Here is a 26,830-nt window from a genome sequence, read left to right on the forward strand (position 1 = left end):
CCATTTCTTTGCCATTCAGGCTTCTTACGTTGATAGTACCGATCTTTAACTCTGGTGATGTTGAGTTGGGGTTTGTTTTCAGATTTGTTCCAGTAGCTGACTTTTCGCTGTTCACCCTGGTTCCCTGGCGAAAACAACGGGGGCCTTGTTTAACCGGGCGACGCCCCAGCCGGCATGAAATTTCGTCATGTTGTACCATCATTTTTTATTTTGGTTTAACCAATAAGAATACAATTTGGTCGGCTAAATCCCAAATTGCCAGCCCATCCTCGTTCGTTCAGTATCAAAGTAGATACCCAACAGGGTGCACCACGAGAAGGTGAGGATTGGACATTAGGTCAGAAGCCCTGGTCGGTTCTCCGCATTCCTTTAAAGGCTATGTGGAGGTCTCCTCTCAGTTATACAGCTTTGACCCTTAAGCACCCCTAAAAAGGATTAAATTACACTAAAAATATATAAATATGTTTTAAACAAAATAATCTTACTTTTCCTCTGAAAACTTTTGTATTAAGTCTTAATGATTAAATGTTCTGTAGTATTTTATTTGTTGAAGGATTATAGATCTGTTATGTATTTCTTGAGCAACTTATCAAATTTATCTGGACGGACCCTATAAAAACAGGTATATGAAAAGAGGATTTAAAGTAGTGACCACTACACTCAACCCACAAGATGTCATGTGATGCTTCACATAATTAACAGAAATATGTACTCAAAGTATTTTTTAAAATTTTTTTTGTGTGTGTGTGTGTTTACATATTAGTTAGCCTATTTAGCATTTTAGAAATAGTGGTAGTTTCCATTGTGCTAGGTTTCCTGAAGAAAGACAGTTATCGATTCAATTTTTTCAGAAACTGAGATTTTAACCCACATCTCCAAAAAAAAAAATTGACCATAGAACACAATATCACAGATGCAAATGCAAGTGCTAAGGTTTAGGGCTGCAGTAAAATGGCAGCTTGACCTCAGTCAAGTTGTTGGCAGCTTCACTATCAGTGAAGGCTGCAAGTTGGAGACTGCTGTCCTTGTCTCAAAAATTAGAACTAAAGGAGCTCTGTAATCCCTTTGGGGAATAAGAAGCATTAAAGGATTTATTTCATTTTTTTTATGTATTAGATTTGTTTTTATGTGCAGTTATGAGTAAAAAGGAAAAATAATTCATTCTCTTTTCATCTCTTATGTGAGTAGCATTTCTATCACATTGAGAAGATTCAGTGATCATGTATCATGCATGATAATCCAATGAATCTATAAAGTACATATAGACATGCATGCTTTACCTGTCTTGGGATTTCAGAACATTTAAAAATATGTATTGAAAGTGAATTTTAACGATTCAGTATAAATTTTATGCTTACTTAGATATTGCAAACACTCCTCCCCCACCAAAAAAAAAGAAAGAAGGAAGGAAAATTGATTATTATTATTATTATTATTAAGAGAGACCTCCAGGGAGTCAGGGACTCATCAAGAGAAGCCACATACTATATGCACCAGTTATCATACTTATTCTTGAATTCATTAACGCTGCTTGCACTCACAACATCCAATGGCAGTCCATTCCAATCACGCACCACCCTATGTGAGAAAAATCAGTAGCCCTCTCCTCCTTCTTAGCGGCATTCATTCTCAGCTTCCAAGGATGCCCTCTTGTCATTTCCCCATCCTCCATAAATTGAAAAATGCCATCAGCTGATATTCTATAATGACCCTTTCAGAAGTTTGTAACTCTCAATCACATCACCCCTCTTTCTCCTGCTTGCTAGTGTCTGCAGTCTACAAATTCTCAATCTGTCTTCATAATCAGTATTCCATAATCCTGGTATCATTTTTAACACTCTTCTTCTTTCTTTCTCTCTCTCTCTCTCTCTCTCTCCACTATATCAAAATCACAATGGAAACCAGGAAACCAAACCTGCACACAATGGTCCAAGTGAGGAGTTATCAAGGCCTTGTAATGATGCAAATGACATCCTTATCTTTACATGTGAACATTCATTTCAGCATTGCAATTATCTTTTGAGTTGTATTTGCTACATGGTCCTTGAACTTCAACTTCCTATCTACTAATACTCCAAGATTCCTAACCTCATTACTTTCTTCTAGCATAATTCCACCAATACAATACAACATTGGATATCTAATCACGCCATGGTGAATGACTTTACATTTACTGACATTTAACTCACATCCATTTTTCCATCCCCACCCCCTCCAATTCCAGCATACTCAAATCATTCTGCAAGTACTGCATATCAGCAGCATTCCTGATTACCCTACCATTGAGCAGTGAGCTCAATGTTGTGTACACCAGTTGATAACGTTGAACAAAATGGGCACTCATTAGTTGAACAACCTCTTCTGTGTCTGTTACCCTCATGCCATCTGCATTTAGATGAGCTCTTCTTTCATATTCATTCTTTCTTCTACTTGCAGCATATCGATAGAATTCTTGTGGGTTGTCTTTAGCATACATAGCCAGTTTCTTTTCATGCTCAGACTTTGCTTTCTGTACAATAGTTGTGATTATTCTAGCCTGCTGCTTATAATTTTCATAATCGACATCATCCTTATGCACACGGTATTCCTTGCACATCATCCTTTTCTTACGAATCTCTTGCTTAATAAGATTACACATCCATTTGACTCCTGTCCTATTTATTCTTCAAACTCTTGGGACACATTCTGATACCGCATCATTTAAGCATTGGTTAAATGCTTCCCGTGCACTGTCTATATTCTTCTCATCCAGCAACCGATTCCATTCCACCGAAGTCAATATACTCCTCAGTTGGTCATAATTTCCTGCTTTGTAGTTCAGCATGTAACCTTTTCTGAATGGAATATTCATAAACTTAGTCACTTCCCAAGTGACTACCACATGATCACGGTCACCAACCGGAGGCAGAATAGTTATGTCTTTAACTGAAATGCCCTCTGACACTATAATCAAAATTAACACTTTGACCTCGTGTTCCTTCTGTCACATGCTGGTTGAAGAATTTGTCCTGCAACATCTCAATTAACGCATTTTCATTTTTTTCATGAGATTCTACTGCTATCCAATCAATATTTGGATAATTAAAATCTCCCATTATGATTACACTTATCGCACCCATCTTTTCTGTTTGGTGATGCATTTCTTTGTCACTAGCAACCGATCTACCAGCTCTCTAACAACACCCCACTATGTAATTGATCTTGTTAGATTCCACTTCACACCAGATGGCTTCAGATTTACTGCCACACAAAATACCATTATTGGTACTACACAATCATAGTTCTCAACACTAACTGGATTGAAGTCATCCAATATCATTAGCAGCACGCTCTCCTATTCTCTGTATCCTTCCTAAAAATAAATTGATGTTAGCGAATCTGTTTTAGACAAAAGCAGAACTAGCAAATTGAAAAAAAATTTTTAGTTTGAATATATTTTATATCATTGAGAAGAGTGAATGTGTTTAGCATGGCAGTTTTAATTTCTTTCATTAAAAAGTTGTAATAATTTTCAACTTTTTTAATGAAAATACAATGAGAGTTATGTTTATAAGTGTTTAATTATTTTTTGTTTTTGAGTAAAAAAGTTAAAAATGTTTATTAAAAAGTAATTTCTAGTTGTGTATTTTACATACAGGGAAACCTCGCTTAACTCGAATTCGATATTCACGATTGAGTAAAATGATACCATTTCCCGTGTTAAGCGAGTGATTAATCAGTTAACGCGATTTTTTTATGTTATGCAAAATTTTTTTGTTGCCAGTCTGCAGCGAGCGGAAAAGCTGGAAGTTAAGAGACATGAAAGTGTCACTAGTAATACAGTGATTGTGCGAGACCTGGGATACAGTGAGTCTACAGTTTGGACTATATTAAATAAGAGCAAAGAATATAAAGAACAAGTAAAAGATGCTACCGCTTCTTTAAGCATGTAGAGCTATAAATTAAAGATACCAAGAAATTATATACTTGGTTTAATCCTTCATCCAAGTTTAAGCAAACAAGTTTCTGCCTGAACTATTTTCAGGACTGGGGCAACTCATATATAGAGGCTAATGACTTCACATCACTTGCCGTAGTATCCCATAATTCAAAGCACATATCCTTATGGGTATGTATAATGCTACTAAGGTAAGTGATGTGAAGTCATACACCTTTACCACGAGTTGCCCCAGTCCTGAAAATAGTTTAAGCACAAACTTGTTTGCTTACTCTTGGATAAAGGATTTACACTTACAACAAGCATGTAGATCACCCGAAATAGAAGCCATTTAGTGATCGAGATTGGAGCGTCTTTTATCACTTTGTATTGAGGATTATAACCAAAAAAGAATACCTCTTAGTACAGGGAATATTCATGCAAAACGCTCAATATTTTTACCTCATTGAAAGAGACCAAATTTCAAGAGGAATGTGAAAGCTTTATTGCGAGTTTAGTATGGTTTGACTGTTTTAAAAATTGAACTGGACTGCATAACATAAGAATAACGGGAATCTGCTAATACTGATAAAGATTCTGTGACCAAGTTTCCTGAAGAATTGCAAAGCATAATTCAGGAGGGTGATTATGACTATTGGCAAATATTCAATGTCGAAGAAATTGGTCTCTTTTGGGAGCGCCAACAAAAACTTTCCTAGCTAAAACTGAAGCATCTTAACCAAGATATAAAGTATCTGAAGATCATCTTATGCTTTTATTAGCAGACAATGCAGAAGGTGACTTTAAACTCAAGCCTATGTTAGTTTATTGTGTGCAAAATCCAAGAGCTAACATTATTGAAGAAATCAGCACAGTTGGAAAAGAACTTGGATTTAATGAGAACTGGATAATGAAGTTGTGAGAAACTTGCTAGATTCCCATTCAGAACAGTTAATCAAGAATGATCTCCTTCAACTAGATGAACAACTTGCATATGAAGAAGATAAGTTGTGTGAACAAGAAGAGAATGTTACGACTAAGAACTAACTGAAAAAGAACTTGAGCTAGTTTTCAATCACATTGAGTATGCTAATGAAATTTTGTTTGATGCTGATCCTGATATGGAAGGAAGGTTCGATATCTGCTAAATTCTTGATAAAGCGATTGCCAGCTATCGCAAATTGCAGGACAAGATGAAAAAGTCGAGCACAATTCAAACATCTTTACTTAATTTTTTTGTAAAAAAAAAAAGTAGCTCAATCAAATGTTTAGACATTAAATAAAAATTAAAACAATTGATTTTTATTAATTTTGATGATTTTATCTTCTAATATAGCTTATACTGTAATTTTTTTCCCAAACTTACGCTGATGGATGAATTATAATTATTCCTGTTGTTTATTGGATCTGCTTAGCGAGCTTTAATTGATGGATTAATTAATCACGTTAAGCAAGGTTTTCCTGTATTTTCTTGAAAAGGGATAGGCATAAAAAACTTTTCTGTATCTTCCTGGTTAAAGCATAATCCATATCGATTTGTAATAACAACATAAAGAAACAATTGAGATAATAAATAAAAAAAATTGTCCAATTGAAATTTGTTTACTCTCCCCTGCCCCTGTTAATTTAGTAAGAGGACACTGGTATCCCATTGTAAAGAATCAAAATTCAACAACTCCTACACATGAACTGCACACTCAAAGTGTTTGAAAATAAGAACCAGACCATACAGACTGAGTTTCACTTCCTTAAGAAAAATTCGTTAACTCAGCTAGAGATTCATGCAGTGAAGTCTGTAAGGATAGAAAAAGATTAGAACTCCATGGTGGCCCACAGAAAGCTAAAAATGCAGTTAATGAAAGAAATCACATAGAATGATCATCATTAAGATGGTATTTGCTTATAGAAAACATGTGGCAGAATGTAGGAAGGCCGAGTTATTTTTCTAAATTAGCTTTACCAAAGTGATGGTAACAAACATAGAAGATAAATATTGCATTTGCACACAGTTAAGAAAGCCTGATAGCCACAATCTTAAAAGGATTAAGGTACCGAAGTAGAACTGTGATAGAAAATATTGGGAAGGAATGCAGTCATATATATATATATATATTGGTACTAGAGATAGAAAGCAGTTAGAAGTATCAAAAGGTAGCAGATGATATTCAACCTGTAATGCTGTAATATGAAGTTGAAGAAATTCTGTAGTAGCTGTAGGGTGTAACCCAGAAGGTTTAAATCAGATGAGCTTTTGTTACCAGTTTATTTGAGGGGGGAAAAAAAGCAAATGATACAGAATGCAATATGTAGCAATGGATTTCCTTATTTAATACTTTAGGAAAAACTTATATAAGTTATTGAGAAAAGACAAAATTAAAATAGTTGAAAAGAAAATTGGTAAAGAACATCTACATTCGTGCCACATAGGGATTACCAAAGTCAGATTTTTATCCTATGAAGATAATTTAAACTTTATTGATCTTGAAAAAGCATATGAAGAAGTACAAAAGGAATAATCAAAACACTAAGTCTGTAGTCAGAATTGAAGCTTTCTTAACAATGATACATAGGTGGTGTTTAAGTTTTGAATTAACAGAACTAAAGACTGTTCAGAAAGATGATATGGCATTAAATCAGGTATGGTGTAAAGCAGGGTCATATGCTATTAACAGTGTTATTTATAAGTGAAGTCAGTAAACAGAAAACTTCAGCTGATTTAATTAAGTAAGGCTAGTATAGTGGAAAGCTTATTGAATAAATATATATATGCACAAAAGAGAGAGAGAGAGAGAAATTATCTCAAGCTACATTTATAAAAGACAGTCTCTAAACCAGTTTTAACTTAGGGGTCTCAGAGCTCTGAGGAAATTCTAAGCAACAGTGGCATAAGTAGTTTAAATATGAAGATATAAGAAAAAACTTCAGATTGTTAACATTCAACAATGTGCAAGCAGAGCTAATATAAGGTATGTCACTTAAACAAAATGGGAAATGAAAAATTAGGGGAGCAACCATCTGAAACAAAAATAGTGGAATGAAAACACAAGGGAAGAGTGAGATATAGATGGGTGGTTGTTAGATAAGAGTTATAAATATTATAGAAAACTTTAAGAACTCATTAATCAGGAAACTGATAAATTGTATACCAACACGGAAGGAAGTTATTGATAAGAAAGTAGAATTGAAAGATTGTTTTTTTCTGAGTTAATATCTAGTATTTGCTTGATGTATACACAAAGTAGCAAACAAAATAGCTTCAAATACATTGATATGTATGAATCAAATTATGAGTACAGCTCTAATAGACTTCTGTGAGATAATGCTCTCTGCTTTAAATAGAAACTGTTTAACCTAATACAAATTCCTGTGCACTTTTTTTTTATTTTATAATCATGGTTTATAAAACCAAGTACACAACAACAGTGATACTGGCTGATGTTATTAAAACAAAGAAATACATAATTAATCATTGTCATCCTTTCATGACATATTTTCAAGAAGTATACTTTATTATCATTGAATTCCTGATAAGTATCCCACACAAGGGGGGGGGGGTATAGTATATACTGTGATAATGCTGCATTATTAAATTTACAGTATTGCAGTTTAGAAATTGCAATATAACTTCATATCAACAGTTTTCTTCCATATCAATCTTCTTGGTCAGGATGCTAACATTGCCAATCTTACTTTTCAGTCTTCTAAGGCATTACCATTGCAACAGTCCATCTACATCAAAAAGTGTACTGAATATTATTATCATCCAGTACTGTGAAGACTTCAGTACTGTTTCTGTCAACAATTTTTTATGGGTTGCTTATGAGCCAAAGCTAGATAATTGGGAGGAGACCTCCACACACACACATACCCTTTTGATCAATGTACAGGACCAACTAGGGCTTCTGACCTAATGTCAGTATTCACATGGTATACCCTGTTAGTAGATATCTGCCTGGATCTGAAAAACTTGTGATATTCTGGCAGTTTGGGATTTAGCCATCCAAATTTTGTTCTGTATTGGCTTAAACAAAACCAAAATAATAGTACAACATGGTGAAATTTCGTACCGGCTGGGGCATCACCCAATTAAACAAGACCCCTCTTGTTTTCAGATCACATCAGGAAACCAGGGTGAAAAGTCAGCCAGTGTAAGAAGTACCAATGGAAAATAACTGAAACTGGCAGAAGAATTAAAGAAGTAACATATCAACATAGCTGGCAAGACAGTAGATTCTTTTAAAATCACAATACAGGATGTTATATTTAGGCAGTAATGATCATGGAAAGGAAACATTAGCTATAGTATTCAACACTAAACTTAAACTTCTTAAATGTTAGGCTGTATCAAGTAGAGAAGAAATGTGAACAAATATCAAAATTGGGAATTGCACATTAAGACTGATTTGTACCTATGCAGCCACAGAAGTTGCTAAGAAAGAAATGGAAGAATTTTTTGAATCATTAGAAAAGTTCATCCTTGTTGGAAACTTATACAGCAGAGTAGGACATGAATACCAGCCATTCAGAAATGGTAAGTAACGGCTGAATTTCTGTTCAGGGTGTGGATTGGTCATTACTAGCATGTTGTTCCAAAATAAAGATGTGCACAGCTTCATGTGGAAAGAAGAAGACAAGAATTAAGAAAAGTGTCATTGACAGCATTATTTTTGATGGTATCTTCATGCCAATTCAGGACATGAGTGTATAGGAGATTTGAAATAGGAGGTGATCACCATTTAGTTGGGAGGGATAAAAATATCAGATTAATAAGGAAAAATAGGTAAGAACGTTTCAAAAAGAATCAAAGTTAAAGTAAAGGATAAAAGCCTTGGAGATTCTACTCACAAAGAATGAAGAAATCATTGATTTGATTAAAGCAGAGAGATATGTGTCTCTGCAAGGATGGCGAAATCAGAACTCCATGGGAAGTTTAGTTATGAAAAAGAAGAAAGTATATTGAAAGTTCCTAGCAAGGTCAGAATGTTCTCTGAGAAAGCCATTGGAAGACCTGGATAAGAAGATAAATATCAGAAAGGTGGCAAAATGTTTTGGATGCCATTGAAAAAGCTCAGATATGGAAGAAAGAGTACTATTTTTGTAACCAGGGATGAGAAAGGTGACAAGAAAATTAAAGTTTATGATATTTTAGATGGCGTAATTTAATTAATTTGAGAGATTGTTAAATGAAAATAGAAATGACAAAACAGTAGCCAAAAATATTGGATAGGATTACAGTCTGGAGCTCAACTATTCTTAGAGGATTTGATAGATTTTCATCTTCATCATCAAATTCCTGACATGTACCTTCAAGGCGTGTACAGGATATTATGATAGTACTACATGAATTGTTCTGGGATCAAGGGTTAGGGGGCGACCTCGATTAAAATGGACAAATTCCTCCCTTTCTCAACTGACATCAAGAACAAGAGACCGAGACGACTGGAGGAGGCTAGAAAAGAGTATCACCTACCAGCCATGAATGACCCAACGGTTCATTTAGGACTATGGGAGAAGAAGAAGACTACATGAATAACTTACATCATTACTAACTTCCTATTAACAATTTTCCTCCAAATCTGTTATCTGTCAAGACTCCAACATTATCAGATCTCATATTTCTATCTTCTAAGGCACTTTTTACTGTATCAATCCACCTATATCTTGGTCTTCCTCTGGGTCTTTTTCCTGCCAACCTGGCAGAGAACACTTGCTTTGCAAATCTTTCCTCTCCCATTCTGTTTAAGTGACCACATCATCTGAGATTAGCTCTGCTAACACATTCCTGGATGCTAACAATGTTAAGATCTTTCCTAATATTCTCATTTGTAATATGATATTGCCATTGATGCCATCTGTTCACACCCCAAATCTTTCTCAGGTCTCATATCTGTGGTCTCTAGTCTTTGGTCAAGCATTTTTTTCTAACCCAGCACTCAGATCCATAAGTTAAAATTGGTTTGAACATTGTCTTGTATACAGCTAATTTACTGTTTTGACTAATTTATCTCTTATTCCATATAAATTTGTTCAGTTGCCTTTCTACTAAAACTACTTTGCTTATTCTTTGTCTATTTCAATATTTAATTTACTGTCTTCATTAAAAATTGTGCCTAAGTAGCTGAAATGTTTTACTTATTCTATAGGTTCTTCATTCATGATACAGTTGATATTTTCAATGCTTCTGCCTATTTTCATTGTCTTGTTATTGCTGACCTGCATACAATATCTATTATAACATTTATTCAATTTAGTCACAGAATCTTGCAGATTTGTACTGGATTTATTTAAAAGTATAACATCATCTGCATAAAGTAAAGAGCTGAGATTAACATCTCCAGTTTTGATATCAGGTTTAATACCAGGAAAAAGAAAGTAAAATAAAGGTTTAATACCACTTTTGCTTCATAATGCGATTCATATAGATAACACTGGCCAACAAAAAAAATGTTTTTCTGCTGATTATGAACTGACACTTGTTTTTTACTAATTTGGGTGCGCTGATTTCAAATATCAAAACCAATTTTTCTCTATCACGTCAGGTTTTTCGTCTATGGCATTTTCTTTTTGCTGATTTGTAAGTTTTTGATAGTTTTAAGGAGGCAGTACTATTTAGAGGATCAAAAAAATCGAATTTTTAATATTATTTTCTGAAAGTACGTACTTTTAAAAATATGTTCCTAACTTTTTATCAAGAAATTCGAAAAATTCCCGAAGATATAGGCTATTATTCAAAGCAGTGCGCAGATCAGAATCGGAGCTCTCACCGCTCTCGCTTGTTAGTAAACGAATAAATGCGTAAGAACCTGCAACGGACGTACTGGCGCTTTGAATGCAAGAGAGGCCGAATATATTTAGGTGATGAAAAGTAGGCGATGACAACTGCCTAAAACAAATGAATGCTATATGCATCATATTGGACAAAGAACGATCGAAATCAGTCAATCGTTAATCGATCGTGAAAGTATGATGAGCACTTATAACGTTTCAATAAAGTCTTACTCTTACGTTTCTTACTCTGTTGTTTATATCTTCAACAAGAACAACTTTTCCTTTTTCCTTATGTCAACTGTCTTCTCTAATGACTGAGAAATTACTCTAATTTTCTTCTCTTCTGGAACGTTCTATGGCACCATAAGCACAACTGAGTCTCATTCTTTAATTTCCAATTTTTAAATTTGTCCACTGCAAGTTACTTGAAATTGACTGCCATTCAAGAATATTGATCGCCATGTTTAATACTGAGTACTATAACTGCTATATATGCTTTCCTGATTACTCTTGCATAAATATAGCATATTATAGTTATTATTTAGTATTATCCCACCTGTTTTGGTTCTTCTTTGTCTGATCACAACAATTATGTGACCTGATGCCTATCTTCAATTTTGCCAAGGTTGAACTTGTACTTGAAGCTGATGTTCACCCTGGTTCCCTGTTGAAAGCAGTAGGTACTTTGTTTAACATGTTCAAGTCAGGGCGGTAGTAGCTTGCTCACCGCAAACCTAACTACCTGTCAAAGTGAGTGAAATTACGGGCAATTTTGTTCCTGTCTGTCATTGAACATGCAAATTTTCATAATAGTTTCTTCAATTGTAACTAATCTTTCATTGAGGAGAGAGGATAGGTGGAAAGGAATGTTCTTTTCAGAATATATTAAACAATAATTAAAGATAATGGCCTCAAGGGCCTCACTTTAGTGAGTACAGGAGCGGAGAACCCGAGGTACCTGATGCTGGACTGTGTCTTACTTCATGTAATATCCATCTGTATATTATCTGTAGACCAGTTTCCTATCATTCTTTCTTTCTTTGTTCTTCTTGCTCCTTCCCCTCAATGCTATTAGAGTAGTTGAGCGCTAGGGGTGAATCTTTCCTATTATACTATTTTGTTTCATCCTATGCAGTGGGAGTTCCCGTGTTGGGGCAGGTAGTAGAATAACCCAACCGCACTCCTGCATATCGTAAGAGGCGATAAATGGAGACCCAGTCCCTGGGGGTATAGCTGGGTCCCCTTTGGGGGTTGGGTGAAGGGATAATCGCCCCTCCCTGTAAAAATTATCTGATTACGGAAACTGCAAATCTGGATGAACAAATGCTCCTGGCAACAGACGTGACTTGTGAGACCCCAGAAGATGGTTATCTAGCCTGGTCTGATGTGGATAACGTATATATGACACACAAGGGGAAAGCCTTTCGGAACCCTTGTTGTTGAAAGAGTCACTTATGAAGCCACAAAAAATTTTAAAGATTGGATCATGGAATGTCAGAACACTGTGCCAGGTAGGAAAATCTAGGTAGGTAACAAATGAAATGGACAATTACAAGTTAGACACTTTAGGCATCAGTGAACTCAGGTGGACTAGTTTTGGTAGACTTATAACTAAAGACAACAAGACAATATTGTACTCTGGATCAGAGGAGAAGCATGAAAAAGGAGTTGCACTAATATTGAACCCAAAAGTAACCATAAGCCTGATGGAATGGGAACCAGTAAATGAGAGAATTATAAAAGCCAGTTTTATTCCAAATGTATCATTAGTAGGTGTGTAAACCTGCGCAATAGAAAGTTTGATACATTTGGAATAAAACTGGCTTTTATAATTCTCTCGTTTACTTTCATAAAAACATTCTTTTATGAACAACTCCAAAAAGTAATAAATTCTATTCTAAAACATGATATGATAATACTCATTGGCGATCTTAATGCAAAAGTGGGTACAAGGTCATGTGTAGAAGAAAAATCCTTAGGTTTCGAGGCTTGTGGAGACCGAAATGAAAATGGCATGATGTTTGTATCCTTTTGTGAATTGAACAACTTTGCCATTGGAGGAAGTAAATTCAAGCATAAAGAAATACATAAATTGACTTGGATTGCACTGGATGGCAGCACAAAAAAAAAATCGATCATGTTGCTATCAATAGTGAATTTGTAAGATCCAAGCTTGATGTGAAAGTCGAACGTGGTGCAGATGTTGGTTCTGACCACTTCTTGTTAGTGACAAAATTGAAATTAAAACTTCAAAGTGTATTAAGAAAGATAAGAAGTTCAAGAACTGCATTTGATATTCAAAAATTAAAAATTAAAGAAACAAGAGAAAAGTTTGCTTTGGAGATAAAGAACAGATTCAATATATTAGAAATAGAGGAAAATCAAGATGTAAACAGTAGAAAACAACAAAGTAGAAGAATATTGGGAAAACTTCAGGAATACGTATAATGAAGTTGCTGACAATGTAATTGGTAAACAAAGAAAAAAGAAAAATAAAGAATGGTTAACTGCAGAAACTTGGAAGATCATTGAAGAGAGAAAAAATATTAAATCATTAATGAACAATAAAATTTAGAACGATTGTATAAGGTGCATAGCAATTGCTATAATGAACTAAATAAAAGTGTAAAGAGAGCTGCAAGAGCCGACAAGAGAAAGTATATTGATGAATTACAAAAGAAGCGCAACATACTGCAGAAAATGGACAAATTAGACAACTTTATCAGATTATAAAACAAATCAGTGGTAACAAAAAAGCAATCCCTTCCTCCATTAGAGACAAACAAGGAAAGTTATTGACAATTGACTCCATCAAAGCAAGATGGAGAGACTATTTTGAAGAAACTTTAAATGTAAAGTTAGATATAGGATCTCAACAGGCACAAAATATTACAACTAGTGTAACACCCACTTTGAACATTTCTGAAGATGAGATTTCATTGAGCGAAGATGTCCTGAAGTCACTAAAAATCTAACAAAGCATGTGGAAATGATATAAATGCCAAAATGTTAAAAGCTGATCTTAACAGAACTGCTGCTAAATTACAAAGGTTATACAATGAAATGTCAAAGACAGAAAAAATTCCTGAACAATGGAAAGGAGCAGTAATTATAAAAATCCCTTAAAAAGGAGATCTAAGTGTGAAAATTGGAGAGGAGTTAGGCAGGGTTGTGTGTTATTTGGTCTGTTATTTATAATTTTAATTGATTGGATTATGAAAAACTCACTTAATTATCAAAAGAGAGGAATACATTGGGACTTTACATCCACCCTGGAAGACCTTGATTTTGCTGATGATATAGTGCTCCTGTCCTTCAAATTAAATGACTTATAGCTAACAACTGATATCTTTGCTCGCTGCGCAGAAACTGTGGTCTACATATAAACAAGAAGAAAACCAAGGTCATGCAAATAAATGAAAAATCACATAAAGAAATTAAGTTAAAAAATGAAACAATTGAAGATGTTGATACTTTTACATACCCTGGATCAGTAATAAATAAACAAGGCGACACTGACGAAGACGTTTTACAAAAAATTGTTAAAGCACAAAATTGTTTCAGATCATTAAACAAATTATGGAAAGCATCAAATATTACAGTTAAAGTGAAAATTAATGTCTATAAATCTATTGTGCGGACAATACTGCTATATGGCTCTGAAACTTGGAAACTTACCAAGCCACAAAGTAATAAATTGGACATTTTCCAAAACAAGTGTTTAAGAAGAATTTTAAAAATCTTCTGGCCAAATACAATTACTAATCAGGAACTTTTAAAGAAAACCTTCTCCAAGTCAATAGATGAAGAGATTCGCCTAAGAAGATGGAAATGGACTGGACATGTTCTTCGCATGGGGATAAACAGAATTCCCCAAGTGGCACTGAGTTGTGCTCCAGAAGAAAAATGCTCTAGAGGTCGTCCAAAATTAACTTGGTGAAGAATGATGGAATCTGAAATGAAGGAGGCAAGATGGATAACCAGCATTGCAGCCTTATATGCTAGTAGGCACGGAAAGACTTGATGATGCAGTGGGAGTCTGCTGTCCCTCTCAGGGTGCAGGTTTGGAAGCCTTAAGGTGGTAGCCTGTCCAGGGGAAATTACATTACTCGCAAAACTCTGAAGAAGAAAAATAGGCTGGATTTAATTAGAAATGACCCAGCTAATGGACAGGGACTTCTGTTTGAAAATTAAAAACAGCAACGTGGAATGTCCTTGGAATCGCACACAAAATTGACAAGCTAAACAGAGAACTAAAAAGTAGAAACATTGATATAGTAGCAATAGTTGAGACGAGAAAAAAAAAGATCTAAAATTCTGGAAGATTATGTCATGATATTCTCCTGAGTTCCAGAAGACAAATAGGCTTCATCTGGGGTTGCAATTTGGATTAATAAAAAATAGAAAAACAAAATTTCGGATTATAATTGGGTATCAGACAGAAAAGTCAAAGTTAGAATGAAAATTATGAATCAGTCATTCAATATTTTCAGAATTTGTGCACCAGTAAATGGAAAAGAGGAAGAGACAAGAATTTTACGGAAAACTTCAGGAATGTATTGATGAAACAAATAAAAGTGAAGAAGCAATCTTGATGGGATGATTTTAATGCTAGAGTGGGAAATAACCCAATAACACGATGAATTGGATCAGAGGGAGAACCAGTAATCAATAACACTAATTAAATATACTGAAAATTATTTAGAAGAAGAACAGTGTGGTTTTATAAAAGGGAAAGGATGCACAGATGCCTCTTTCACAATATAACAGATGATAGAAAAAAAAGAATTTAACCTGCCCACCTTCCTTCTATTTATTTATTTATTGACTACGAAAAAGCGTTTGATAACCTGAACAGAAATCTACTTTGGAAAATATTACAGGTCAGTAAAATACTTCCTCAATTAATTAAAGCAATAAAAAGTCTAAATAGAGATATAAGCATTTGCATCAAATTTGCAGATGGAACATTATCAGAACCTATAACTATAAATAAAGGAGTAAGATAAGGCCTGTGGCTTATCCCCAATTCTATTCAACATTTATATAAACAAAATCCTAAAAGAATAGAAAACAACTGTCAAAGTTGGAATTAAACTAACAAATAATATTCATCTAAATACAATATTATGCAGATGATCAAGTACTAATTTCAGATTCAGAAGATAAACTCCAAATTGCAACTAACCATTTAAATGAAAATCTCTGAAACAAAAGCTATGGCAATGTGTGGAAACACCATTCAAAAAGTCAAAATGATGCTTAACAATAAAATAATAGAACAAGACACAGAATTCAATTACTTAGGAAATATAATCTCTCAACACAATACTGATTCACAATTGGAAGCAACACTACAAATTTTACAATAGAATAAATGGCATAATTAAAAATTAACTAACCATTTAAATGAAATAGCAAAAAAAAAAAAAATTAAAATCTCTGAAACAAAAGCTATGGTAAATTTAGTTTAATCCTTTATCCAAGTGTGAGCAAACAAAGTTTGCACCTGAAAGTATCTTCAAGACTGGGTTAAGGTGGTACAACACCAGGACATCTCGTTGCAAAGGTGGAGCAAGCTACCAACGCTCCTATCTCAGTATCTCCTATAATGCAAAACACATCTCCTTGCGGATATGTCTAATGTTATGCATTAAGGGAAATGCTTCTGCCTGATATCTCCACTTGGGCCTGGCTCCCACTGAAGAGACCTCAATAAAGGTCGAAACTAGTCTGGGTAGTGGCCCTTCCCTTAATGCATAACATTAGACATATTCGCAAGGAGATGTGTTTTGCATTATAGGAGATACTGAGATAGGAGTGTTGGCTCCCACTGAAGAGACCTCAATAAAGGTCGAAACTAGTTTGGGTAGTGGCCCTTCCCTTAATGCATAACATTAGACATATTCGCAAGGAGATGTGTTTTGCATTATAGGAGATACTGAGATAGGAGTGTTGGTATCTTGCTCCACCTTTGCAACGCGTTGCCCTGGTGTTGTACCACCTTAACCCAGTCCTGAATACTTTCAGGCGCAAACTTTGTTTGCTCACACTTGGGTAAAGGATTAAACTAAATTTATTATACTCTAACCAAGTGAAAAATAAACTTTCAACATCTTTCTCTAAATCCAGAGTAAATTATTAAAAAAGGGTGGCACACCAACTGGCAATTCCTATAGGTAGAGATGACCTGCTAATGCTTCTGCCTGATATCTCCACTTGGGCCTGGCTCCCACTGAAGAGACCTCAATAAAGGTCGAAACTAGTCTGGGAATTGGCCCTTCCCTTAATGCATAACATTAGACGTATCTGCAAGGAGATGTGTTTTGCATTATAGGAGATACTGAGATAGGAGTGTTGGTAGCTTGCTCCACCTTTGCAACAAGTTGCCCTGGTGTTGTACCACCCTAACCCAGTCCTGAAGATACTTTCAGGCGCAAACTTTGTTTGCTCACACTTGGATAAAGGATTAAACTAAATTTATTATACTCTAACCAAGTGAAAAATAAACTTTCAACATCTTTCAATAGCTATGGCAATGTGTGGAAACACCATTCAAAAAGTCAAAATGATGCTTAACAATAATAGAACAAGATACAGAATTCAATTACTTAGGAAATATAATCTCTCAATACAATACTGATTCACAATTGGAAGCAACACTACAAATTTTACAATAGAATAAATGGCATAATTAAAAGAAATTTTGGAAAATACATCACTAAAGAAACTCAATTAAGATTATATAATATGACCTCTAAAGAATCTCTCATATTTGGAAGTGAAACTTGAATTCTAAAACAAAGAAACAGACAAAGATTGGAAGCAGCACAGGTGAAGTTTCTAAGACCTCTCCTGGGACTCACTAGGTTAAATAAAAAGAAAAACACAGAAATAAGAGAACGATTATATAGTGCATGTTATGCATAGACAGCGGTGTGCTTGGATTTTGCAAAGACTTTTGATAGACTGCCACACGACAAGCTCTTAAATAAATTGAAACAGATTGGGATTGTATAACAGACTTCTGTGTTGGATCAGTGACTGACTGTCAGATAGGTATCAGAAAGTTGTATATGGGGATGCAATATCTCGAAAGAGAAAGTCACCAGTGGTGTGCTGCAGAGGTCAGTTTTGGGGCCATTGTTGTTCAGTCTGTATGTTAATGATATTGGGTTGGGTTTAACTAGTGATATCCAGCTGTTTGCAGATGATGCAAAACTGGGGAGAGCAATGCACAGTCAGGCTGATGTTAATGCCTTACAAGAGGACGTGAATAGAATTATTTTTCACTCTAACCAAGTGAAAAATAAACTTTCAACATCTTTCTCTAAATCCAGAGTAAATTATTAAAAAAGGGTGGCACACCAACTGGCAATTCCTATAGGTAGAGATGACCTGCTAATGCTTCTGCCTGATATCTCCACTTGGGCCTGGCTCCCACTGAAGAGACCTCAATAAAGGTCGAAACTAGTCTGGGAATTGGCCCTTCCCTTAATGCATAACATTAGACGTATCTGCAAGGAGATGTGTTTTGCATTATAGGAGATACTGAGATAGGAGTGTTGGTAGCTTGCTCCACCTTTGCAACAAGTTGCCCTGGTGTTGTACCACCCTAACCCAGTCCTGAAGATACTTTCAGGCGCAAACTTTGTTTGCTCACACTTGGATAAAGGATTAAACTAAATTTATTATACTCTAACCAAGTGAAAAATAAACTTTCAACATCTTTCAATAGCTATGGCAATGTGTGGAAACACCATTCAAAAAGTCAAAATGATGCTTAACAATAATAGAACAAGATACAGAATTCAATTACTTAGGAAATATAATCTCTCAATACAATACTGATTCACAATTGGAAGCAACACTACAAATTTTACAATAGAATAAATGGCATAATTAAAAGAAATTTTGGAAAATACATCACTAAAGAAACTCAATTAAGATTATATAATATGACCTCTAAAGAATCTCTCATATTTGGAAGTGAAACTTGAATTCTAAAACAAAGAAACAGACAAAGATTGGAAGCAGCACAGGTGAAGTTTCTAAGACCTCTCCTGGGACTCACTAGGTTAAATAAAAAGAAAAACACAGAAATAAGAGAACGATTATATAGTGCATGTTATGCATAGACAGCGGTGTGCTTGGATTTTGCAAAGACTTTTGATAGACTGCCACACGACAAGCTCTTAAATAAATTGAAACAGATTGGGATTGTATAACAGACTTCTGTGTTGGATCAGTGACTGACTGTCAGATAGGTATCAGAAAGTTGTATATGGGGATGCAATATCTCGAAAGAGAAAGTCACCAGTGGTGTGCTGCAGAGGTCAGTTTTGGGGCCATTGTTGTTCAGTCTGTATGTTAATGATATTGGGTTGGGTTTAACTAGTGATATCCAGCTGTTTGCAGATGATGCAAAACTGGGGAGAGCAATGCACAGTCAGGCTGATGTTAATGCCTTACAAGAGGACGTGAATAGATTGCATGAATGGGCAGGTAAGTGCAACTGTCAGTTCAATGTTGCCAAGTGTAAGGTTTTGAGATTTGGTAAGCAATGATGGGATGCAAAGTATACACTTGGTGGGGGAACTTTAACAGAAGTAGAGGAGATGAGTGATCTAGGAGTGATAGTGTACAAGGACCTGAAATTCAGGGGCCACATTGCACAAGTTGTGAAGACATCGCATCGAATAATGGCAATGATGCGGAGAACGCTGACATGCAGAAATAGAGAGGTTATGATTCCATTGTATAAGGCCTTGATCAAGCCTCATATGGATTATTGTGCTCGGATTTGGCCCCCAGGTTTTCATGGTGACGAGGATATGTTGGTAAGGATACAGTGAAGATTCACAAAGATAGTCAGTGGTCTTTGGAATGTGGAGTACGAGGACAGATTGAGAGAATGTAAATTGCAGAGCCTCGTGAATAGGAGGAAGGGGGGGGACATTGAGACATATAAGCTGGTCGGGGGTTGTTATCAGGTAGACATGGAAGAGATTTTTCATGGAATGGGAGATGTTGACAGTTTATTTTTCACTTGGTTAGAATATAATAAATTTAGTTTAATCCTTTATCCAAGTGTGAGCAAACAAAGTTTGTACCTGAAAGTATCTTCAGGACTGGGGTAAGGCGGTACAACACTGGGCAACTTGTTGCAAAGGTGGAGCAAGCTAACATCACTCCTATCTCAGTATCTCCCATAATGCAAAACACATCTCCTTGCAGATATGTATAATGTTATGCATTAAGGGAAGGGCCACTACCCAGACTAGTTTCGACCTTTATTGAGGTCTCTTCAGTGGGAGCCAGGCCCAAGTGGAGATACCAGGCAGAAGTGTTAGCAAGATCATCTCTACCTATAGGAGTTGCCAAATGGTGTGCCACCTTTTTAATAAATTACTCTGAATTTAGAGAAAGATGTTGAAAGGTTATTTTTCACTTGGTTAGAATATAATAAATTTAGTTTAATCCTTTATCCAAGTGTGAGCAAACAAAGTTTGCACCTGAAAGTATCTTCAGGACTGGGGTGGGGTGATGCAACATCAGGGCGACTCCTTGCAAAGGTGGAGCAAGACACCAACCCTCCTGTCTCAGTATCTCCCATAATGCAAAACACATCTCCTTGCAGATATGTCTAATGTTATGCATTAATGTTATTCAAGGAGTCGCTCTGGTATTGCACCACCTTACCCCAGTCCTGAAGATACTTTCAGGTGCAAACTTTGTTTGCTCACACTTGGATAAAGGATTCAACTAAATTTATTAAAGTAATTGTGTGTTTGGAAGAGATAGCAAGTTCAGCAAGGTGGTTTCAGCTCTTAGAATTGAATATGCTTTAGATGTTTCCCTGGCTGAAGTACAATAGACCATATTCATGAAGAATTCGAGAGATTTAATGAGAAGTCTTGTCAGAGTAACTCTAGATAAATTATCAGGTCCATTAGATGAAATATATGAGTTACTCAGATAAGATTTTCCTAGATGTTATATGCTTTTTTGTACTTCTACTTCATGTGTTAGAACAAATTTTGCCAAGAAATCTAGGATGATACCATTGTGGGCTCTCTCAGTAATGTACAGATATTTGGATGATATCTATGAATTAAATCACGATTTCTTATAACTTCAGAATTTGCTTTCAAAGATCAATGCTATTTATCCATGTATGCAGTTTAGTCTAGAAATTACCAGAGTATTTCTTTCCTAGACCTGCTTATTCTTTGTTGGCAAAATTGGGAGCCTTTGGTTTTTGGTCTTTAGAAAGAAAATCCACACTAGACTATATCTGTGCTCAGTCATGCCACTATCCTAGTCAAAAGTCCAGCACCAATAAAACTTATTCATCAAGCTCACTCACTATTTTGTACTGAGGTATTACTAACACAAGAAATACATTTTATCAAAACTACTTCTTGTCTGTCTGGCTTCGCAAAGTCTTTAGTCAACAAGATCATTATCAGTTATAGAGTTTCTCCATCATTAATCTCTCAAGTTGTCAAACATATTTCCAAACATGAATGGTTCTCCAGATTACCTAAGTCCACTGATCGCATCTTGGCTTTTTGCCTGATTAATAAACTTTCCCCCTTTCTAGACTCAGCAAAAGATAATCATACTCTAGCCAAACCAACCAATCTGTAGCTGCTTTTTACAAGAAGCATCTAGACCACATTAAATTCCATGGGCTATAATAATCTGGACTAATTGAACATGCCATATCCTCCAAACATAGAATTCTGTGGGAAAAGACTGATGTCCTACATGAAAGCTGTTTATTATATGAATAGCTTTTATGTCTTACATAAAAGCTGTTCTACATAAAAAAAAAAGCTACCTACATAGCTTTCTTTATATAATTAGAGCATAAAAGCTGTAATTGCATAAAGAAAGCTCTAAAACCTTGCTATATTTCTCCATTCTCAATAGATCGGGTGGGCTTAATTTATGCCCCTTATGGGAAATCGTTGTTCCTCACACAACGTGACTTAATTTATTATTACATATATATATATATATATATATATTATTTTAAAAAACATATCTTAAAAAGTGTCATTAGGATTTTAGTGCAGTTTAGACCCTTCTATTCTGCTTTATTCACACGACTGGCACACTCTTGGTGATCCTTTATGTAATGTTACTTGCACCTTGTTTAATTTTTTGAATTCACAGTGAAGATGCTCTTGATACTTGGCTGAAATTTTACGTGATTAAACATTTTATGTCTGTGTTCTGCTGCATTTTGGTTTAAAACTTGGGTAACTTTGGTTTAAAATTTTTCTTCCATATACCTTCTACCCAACTCTGTAAAGTAATTCTCAGTTTATATTAGAAATATTATATATCGGTAAATATTAGGAATATCTGTTCCAATTTGCCAGTCTTGTGACTGGGTCAATAACAGTTCTGCTCTCAAACCAGTAGGCTGTAGGTTCAAATATCATTTGTGAATGTTTTTAAGTGAGGATGAATTTCACCACATGATGGGAGATCACCACCACCTTGATTTTTAGAGTTCTGAAGCATCTTGAAAAAGTTCCATGTGTGTTCTAGAATAAGGTTTCCTGATTATTTAACTCTTAGGCCACCTTTGGTACTAACATACAAGAGGTTTACAACTTTTTGTGGGTAAGATTCATATTCAAAAAAATAAAAATATTATGATTTCAGTGATGATATTAGCTTGTTTCTATTTTTGGATGTGTAAAATGATATAATGTAAAATGAGGAATAGCTAGTAACTCGGCCAAACAGAAATATTATGTGTATCCTTTGGTTTTAGTTTCACTAATCCTTTCAAGTATGTGAATTAAATTATAGCTCAGCATTTTGTAAGAAAAGAATCCTGGCTCCTCTAGCATGTTGTGTTGCAGATATAATTTACAAATTACAAGTATTCTTTATAAAGATTCTTGCAGTGAATCTGAATACTGATACCTAGAATGGAACGTGTTAGTTTTCCTATCCTGCATATATAAAACTACATGAGAAAAATAAGGTCATTAGAAAAATGCTTTCAGTTATTTTAGCTCTTGTACTGTGGTGTGTCTTTGATGTTTAGAATATCCACAGGTTCATTTACATTTTTGTTTTCATCCAAATATCTCTTAAAATTGCACTGTGTTGAACATTCTTGTCCTATTAACTCATATATTTCTTTTTCCTCTTCCCACCATCTCTTGCAGTTAGCAAATCAAAATCAAGATTTATTCGCAGCTAAAGAGACTGAAAAATCAGAACGAGGAAGCTGTATAAAAGAGACATTGTCTGATTTAAACATAAAAGATGCAAAAGCAACTGCATCTTGCCACTTCAACAAAAGTACTGCTTGCAATCAGCTGACTAAAAATAAATCCAAAGAAGATAGCCAGGTAATAAGTGATGTATGTGGTGATTCTTCCTTTTTAAAAAAATTAAAAAAAAGCGAGCAAAACAAACAGGTTAGTTAAAGTTTTATTAAAATTTTTTTAATCTGTTCTTAATCAGAACTTTTTTTTTTGGGTCAGTTTAAGCATAGTTAAGTATTTTGAAATTAATATTTAATTTTATTAATCCAGAATATTTATCACTTGGCTGAGTACAATATTAAATTTCAAAAATTTAATAAAATTTAATTATACTTTTTTATTAATATTAAATACAACTAATTATATGCCACACCTATGTCGATGGGTTTCTTCTTTCTGAACCCTTATCTGCACCTCACACACACAGCACTGATGTGCTTTAGGTTCTTGTACCTGTTGTGTTTGCAATATATACAGGGTGTTCGGGATAAATTTGACAGTTTCGTAAGGAAAAAGAAAATCTTCTTTGTATCTATTAAATTTAATGAATTGACAAAAAAACATTACAGGCAGAGTTAATTACAATACTATCAACAAGATTTACTCAAAATAACCACCATTAGCATCGATCACAGCTTCAATTCTGCTTCGGAACCTCGAACAAGCTGATGCTGCAGTCTCCCTGGGAAGGGCCGCAAAAACTGTTTTAATTTTATCCATTAACTGGGCTTTTGTATTACTGGAAGTGCGATTGGTGTCTTTTTCAACTGCGCCCCATACAAAATAATCCATGGGGTTAAGGTCTGGGGAGTTTGGAGGCCAAACATTTGGACTGGTGAAGTCGTAGAAATTTTCAGACAACCATTTTTGACTTTTCCCAGAGGTGTGGCAAGGGGCCGAATCCTGCTGCCATACATACGGCCTACCATTGGCTACCCTTGTTATCCAGGGCTTGACTACAGTTAGCAACTCCACGAACAAAGCCCGAATTCCAATGCCAGGGTTCTTCAACACCTGTTCCTGCAGATTTGCGAGGAATTCTGCTGTGCGAACGCAATCAGATCGTCTGCTAGGGATCTTTCTTCTTGCTACATCCTCGTAGTCACCATTGCAAGTCTCTAGTTCATGCCTGATTGTTTTTACTGTATTCAGGGAGCATTGGGCAGCAGTCGTAATATCCTTATTTTGATGGCGGGCACGAATCATCATGATACAAGTTATTCTCTTCCATGATTCAGGTGGGTTCCAGCTATCCATCCTTTCTGACATCTTGTATATGAATGAAGAAGGGTCCAAACTTTTAAATGAAGAGAAGTGTGTGTTAATACATGTAACTTACGGAAAAATATAATTAATTATAAATATGTCAAATTTATCCCGAACACCCTGTATATATAAATGTATAAATCTGAATGTTATAATTGTTATCAAGACAGATTGTCTTGGGTGATTAGACTAGCGGATAGACTGCAATTCAACTTCCAGAAAGATGAGAAGATTATTTATGTGTGCATCACTTGAGCATGCATTCATATTTTACTCAGTCATTTCTTATTTCAGGAATGCAGAACTGTGTGTGAATTGTAGTTAATTTAATTAAAGTTTACATCATATGAACTATTGCACATTTTTCCATTCAAAACTATCACAGCAGGACAATGTAAATAGAATAATGTCCTACCATTTATCATCATCAAATTCTTGATATCTTCAGTAGGTTTACAGGATACTATGATGGTGCTGCATAAAATGTTTACATTATTGCTAACTTCCTATTGACAATTTTCCTCCAAATTACTGTATTTGCGAAGATTCCAATATTGTCAAATCTCATATTTTGACCTAAGTAATGTTCCCTCTAAGGTGTGCATGTATGTTTGCACACATCAATTGAAAAAGGGTGCACATGCCTAGCAACTGTGCACACAAAATTTTTACTTTCAGAATTTGATATTTACAGTCAATAATTTTTTACCATGCTATAAAAATGAATTATATGATAAATCTTACTTTTCAGTCATTTTATTTAATAATTTCCCTGAAGTCTCCATTCCAGTATTATTCTAACCCATTCCAACTTAATCAAGTAATTTGTTACTTTTAGCCTACACTGTGTAGGCAAAGTGGCACATGTCAGCAAGTTGCAGAGGCATATTTGTTTAGAGCCTACTGTCGACAGTACAGTCAGTCAATTCATGCAGATGGTGCTGAATTTTTGTACCTATGCGGATTTAAACAAATTAATTTGGTGCTTGCAGTTTTACAGGTTATGGCAAGAAGAAAAAAGGGCACTTAATATGAAAAATATTACATTAGTGTACAAATTGAGTCTGAGACTGAAAACTTGCATACAAAATGTTTTTCATGTTTACACGGGTGGCAATAATTAGAGAGAGAACATTGCTTCTAAGGCACTTTGAACTGCATCAGTCCACCCAAGGCCAGTTCTAATAGGTGTGCAGAGCATGCATGCATGCAGGCGGCCAAATCTCTAGGGTAGAATAAATTCTAGGGTGGCCGATGGAATAAATTCGATATAGCCTATAGTTAATTTTAAAATATTGGCGATGAAAAAGGAAAATAACATTGTTAAAACTTATAGCGGTGCTAGCTTCGAAATATCTTCTTTGGGTTTCATTCTCTATCTCTTTAAAAACCTCACTCGACAAGGAATGTTCATTCAAGCAAACCATAGTTTTGGCCTAGTTTTTTGCTACTAAAAATACATAATTGGGTGAAAAAACGGAATTACAATTTTTTTTTTTTTTTTCCTAGTACGTGTTATAAAATCTACCACCGTCTTTCAGATAGACCTGACAGACAGACAGATGGACAGATCGGATTTTTTTCGGAATCTGTACAGAAAAGCTTAAGTCAGTTTGAGTCATTACAACATTTATTTATTCATTCAAAAAGAGAAAAAATAATTTGTGCTTATTATTACCATTATTATTAATGTTTTTTATTATATGTTTAGATATGTCGGATAGGAAAACTAAACGTCTGTCTGATGCTTTTTATCGCAAAAGAAAGAATGAAAGTGATAAGGAAAAGGAAAAATTATGAGAATCCATACTGAAATATGTAAAGTTAGATGAAGATAACTCAACAACATCAATAACTTCAGAACCTTTTCCAGACAGTAAGGGCAAAATCAAAGTGGAATGCGAAAAATCAAATGAAAAGTTTGAATTTCGTTCAGAACTGTGCCAGGAGGAAGAGTCAATGCCAAAATCAAGCTTTGGGGATAATTTACAAAGTAGGCCTTCCGGTAATTGTGCTGAATTCACGACAGAATGTGATTTAGGGTATCCCTGTACCTGGCCATCTATTGTTAATAATCGCTTATTAGAACTCATAATTCATAAGGGACCTGTAACACTTCAAAATATAAACTTTATTAAAGATAGCAATGGAAGATCATTTTCCACATCACAGTTTTTAAGACTCTTACCTAATGGTGAAAAAGTTCAAAGAACTTGGTTAATCTATTCTGAAAAATCCAATAAAAAAGTGTATTTTGCTTTTGTTGTAAGCTGTTTAAAGAAAAACAAATTAACAGATAGTCAGGGGTTTTCAGATTGGTGACATTTGGTCACTAATTTATCACAACATGAAACGAGTGTAGAACATATGCAAAATTGTAAAAAGTGGTGTGAATTAAAAACACGCCTTGACAACAATTGTACAATTGATAAAGAACAATGATGGTATTTTGAATCTGAAAAAAGACGATATCTGAAAAATAACATCATCAAAAGAATCGTTGCAATTGTAAATTTTTAGCAGGGCAGTGTTTAGCTTTCAGAGGTACAAATAATAAATTATATGAAGCAAATAATGGAAA

General features: G+C 34.9%; 1 protein-coding gene across 2 annotated transcripts in view; it reads left to right on the forward strand.

The window, feature by feature from the left end:
- Sas-4 (spindle assembly abnormal 4) overlaps nucleotides 1-26,830 on the forward strand; it is a 527,986-nt gene that overhangs the window by 127,591 nt on the left and 373,565 nt on the right. For both annotated transcript variants that reach the window (XM_090396928.1, XM_090396929.1), the window contains exon 8: nucleotides 22,882-23,136. In XM_090396928.1, the coding sequence (XP_090253054.1) occupies nucleotides 22,882-23,136 (255 nt within the window). The remainder of the gene's footprint in view (nucleotides 1-22,881; nucleotides 23,137-26,830) is intronic.

Source organism: Typopeltis vanoorti, chromosome 8, assembly GCF_054136105.1.
Source record: "Typopeltis vanoorti isolate ZY-2024b chromosome 8, IOZ_Tvanoo_1.0, whole genome shotgun sequence".
NCBI lineage: Eukaryota > Metazoa > Arthropoda > Arachnida > Uropygi > Thelyphonidae > Typopeltis > Typopeltis vanoorti.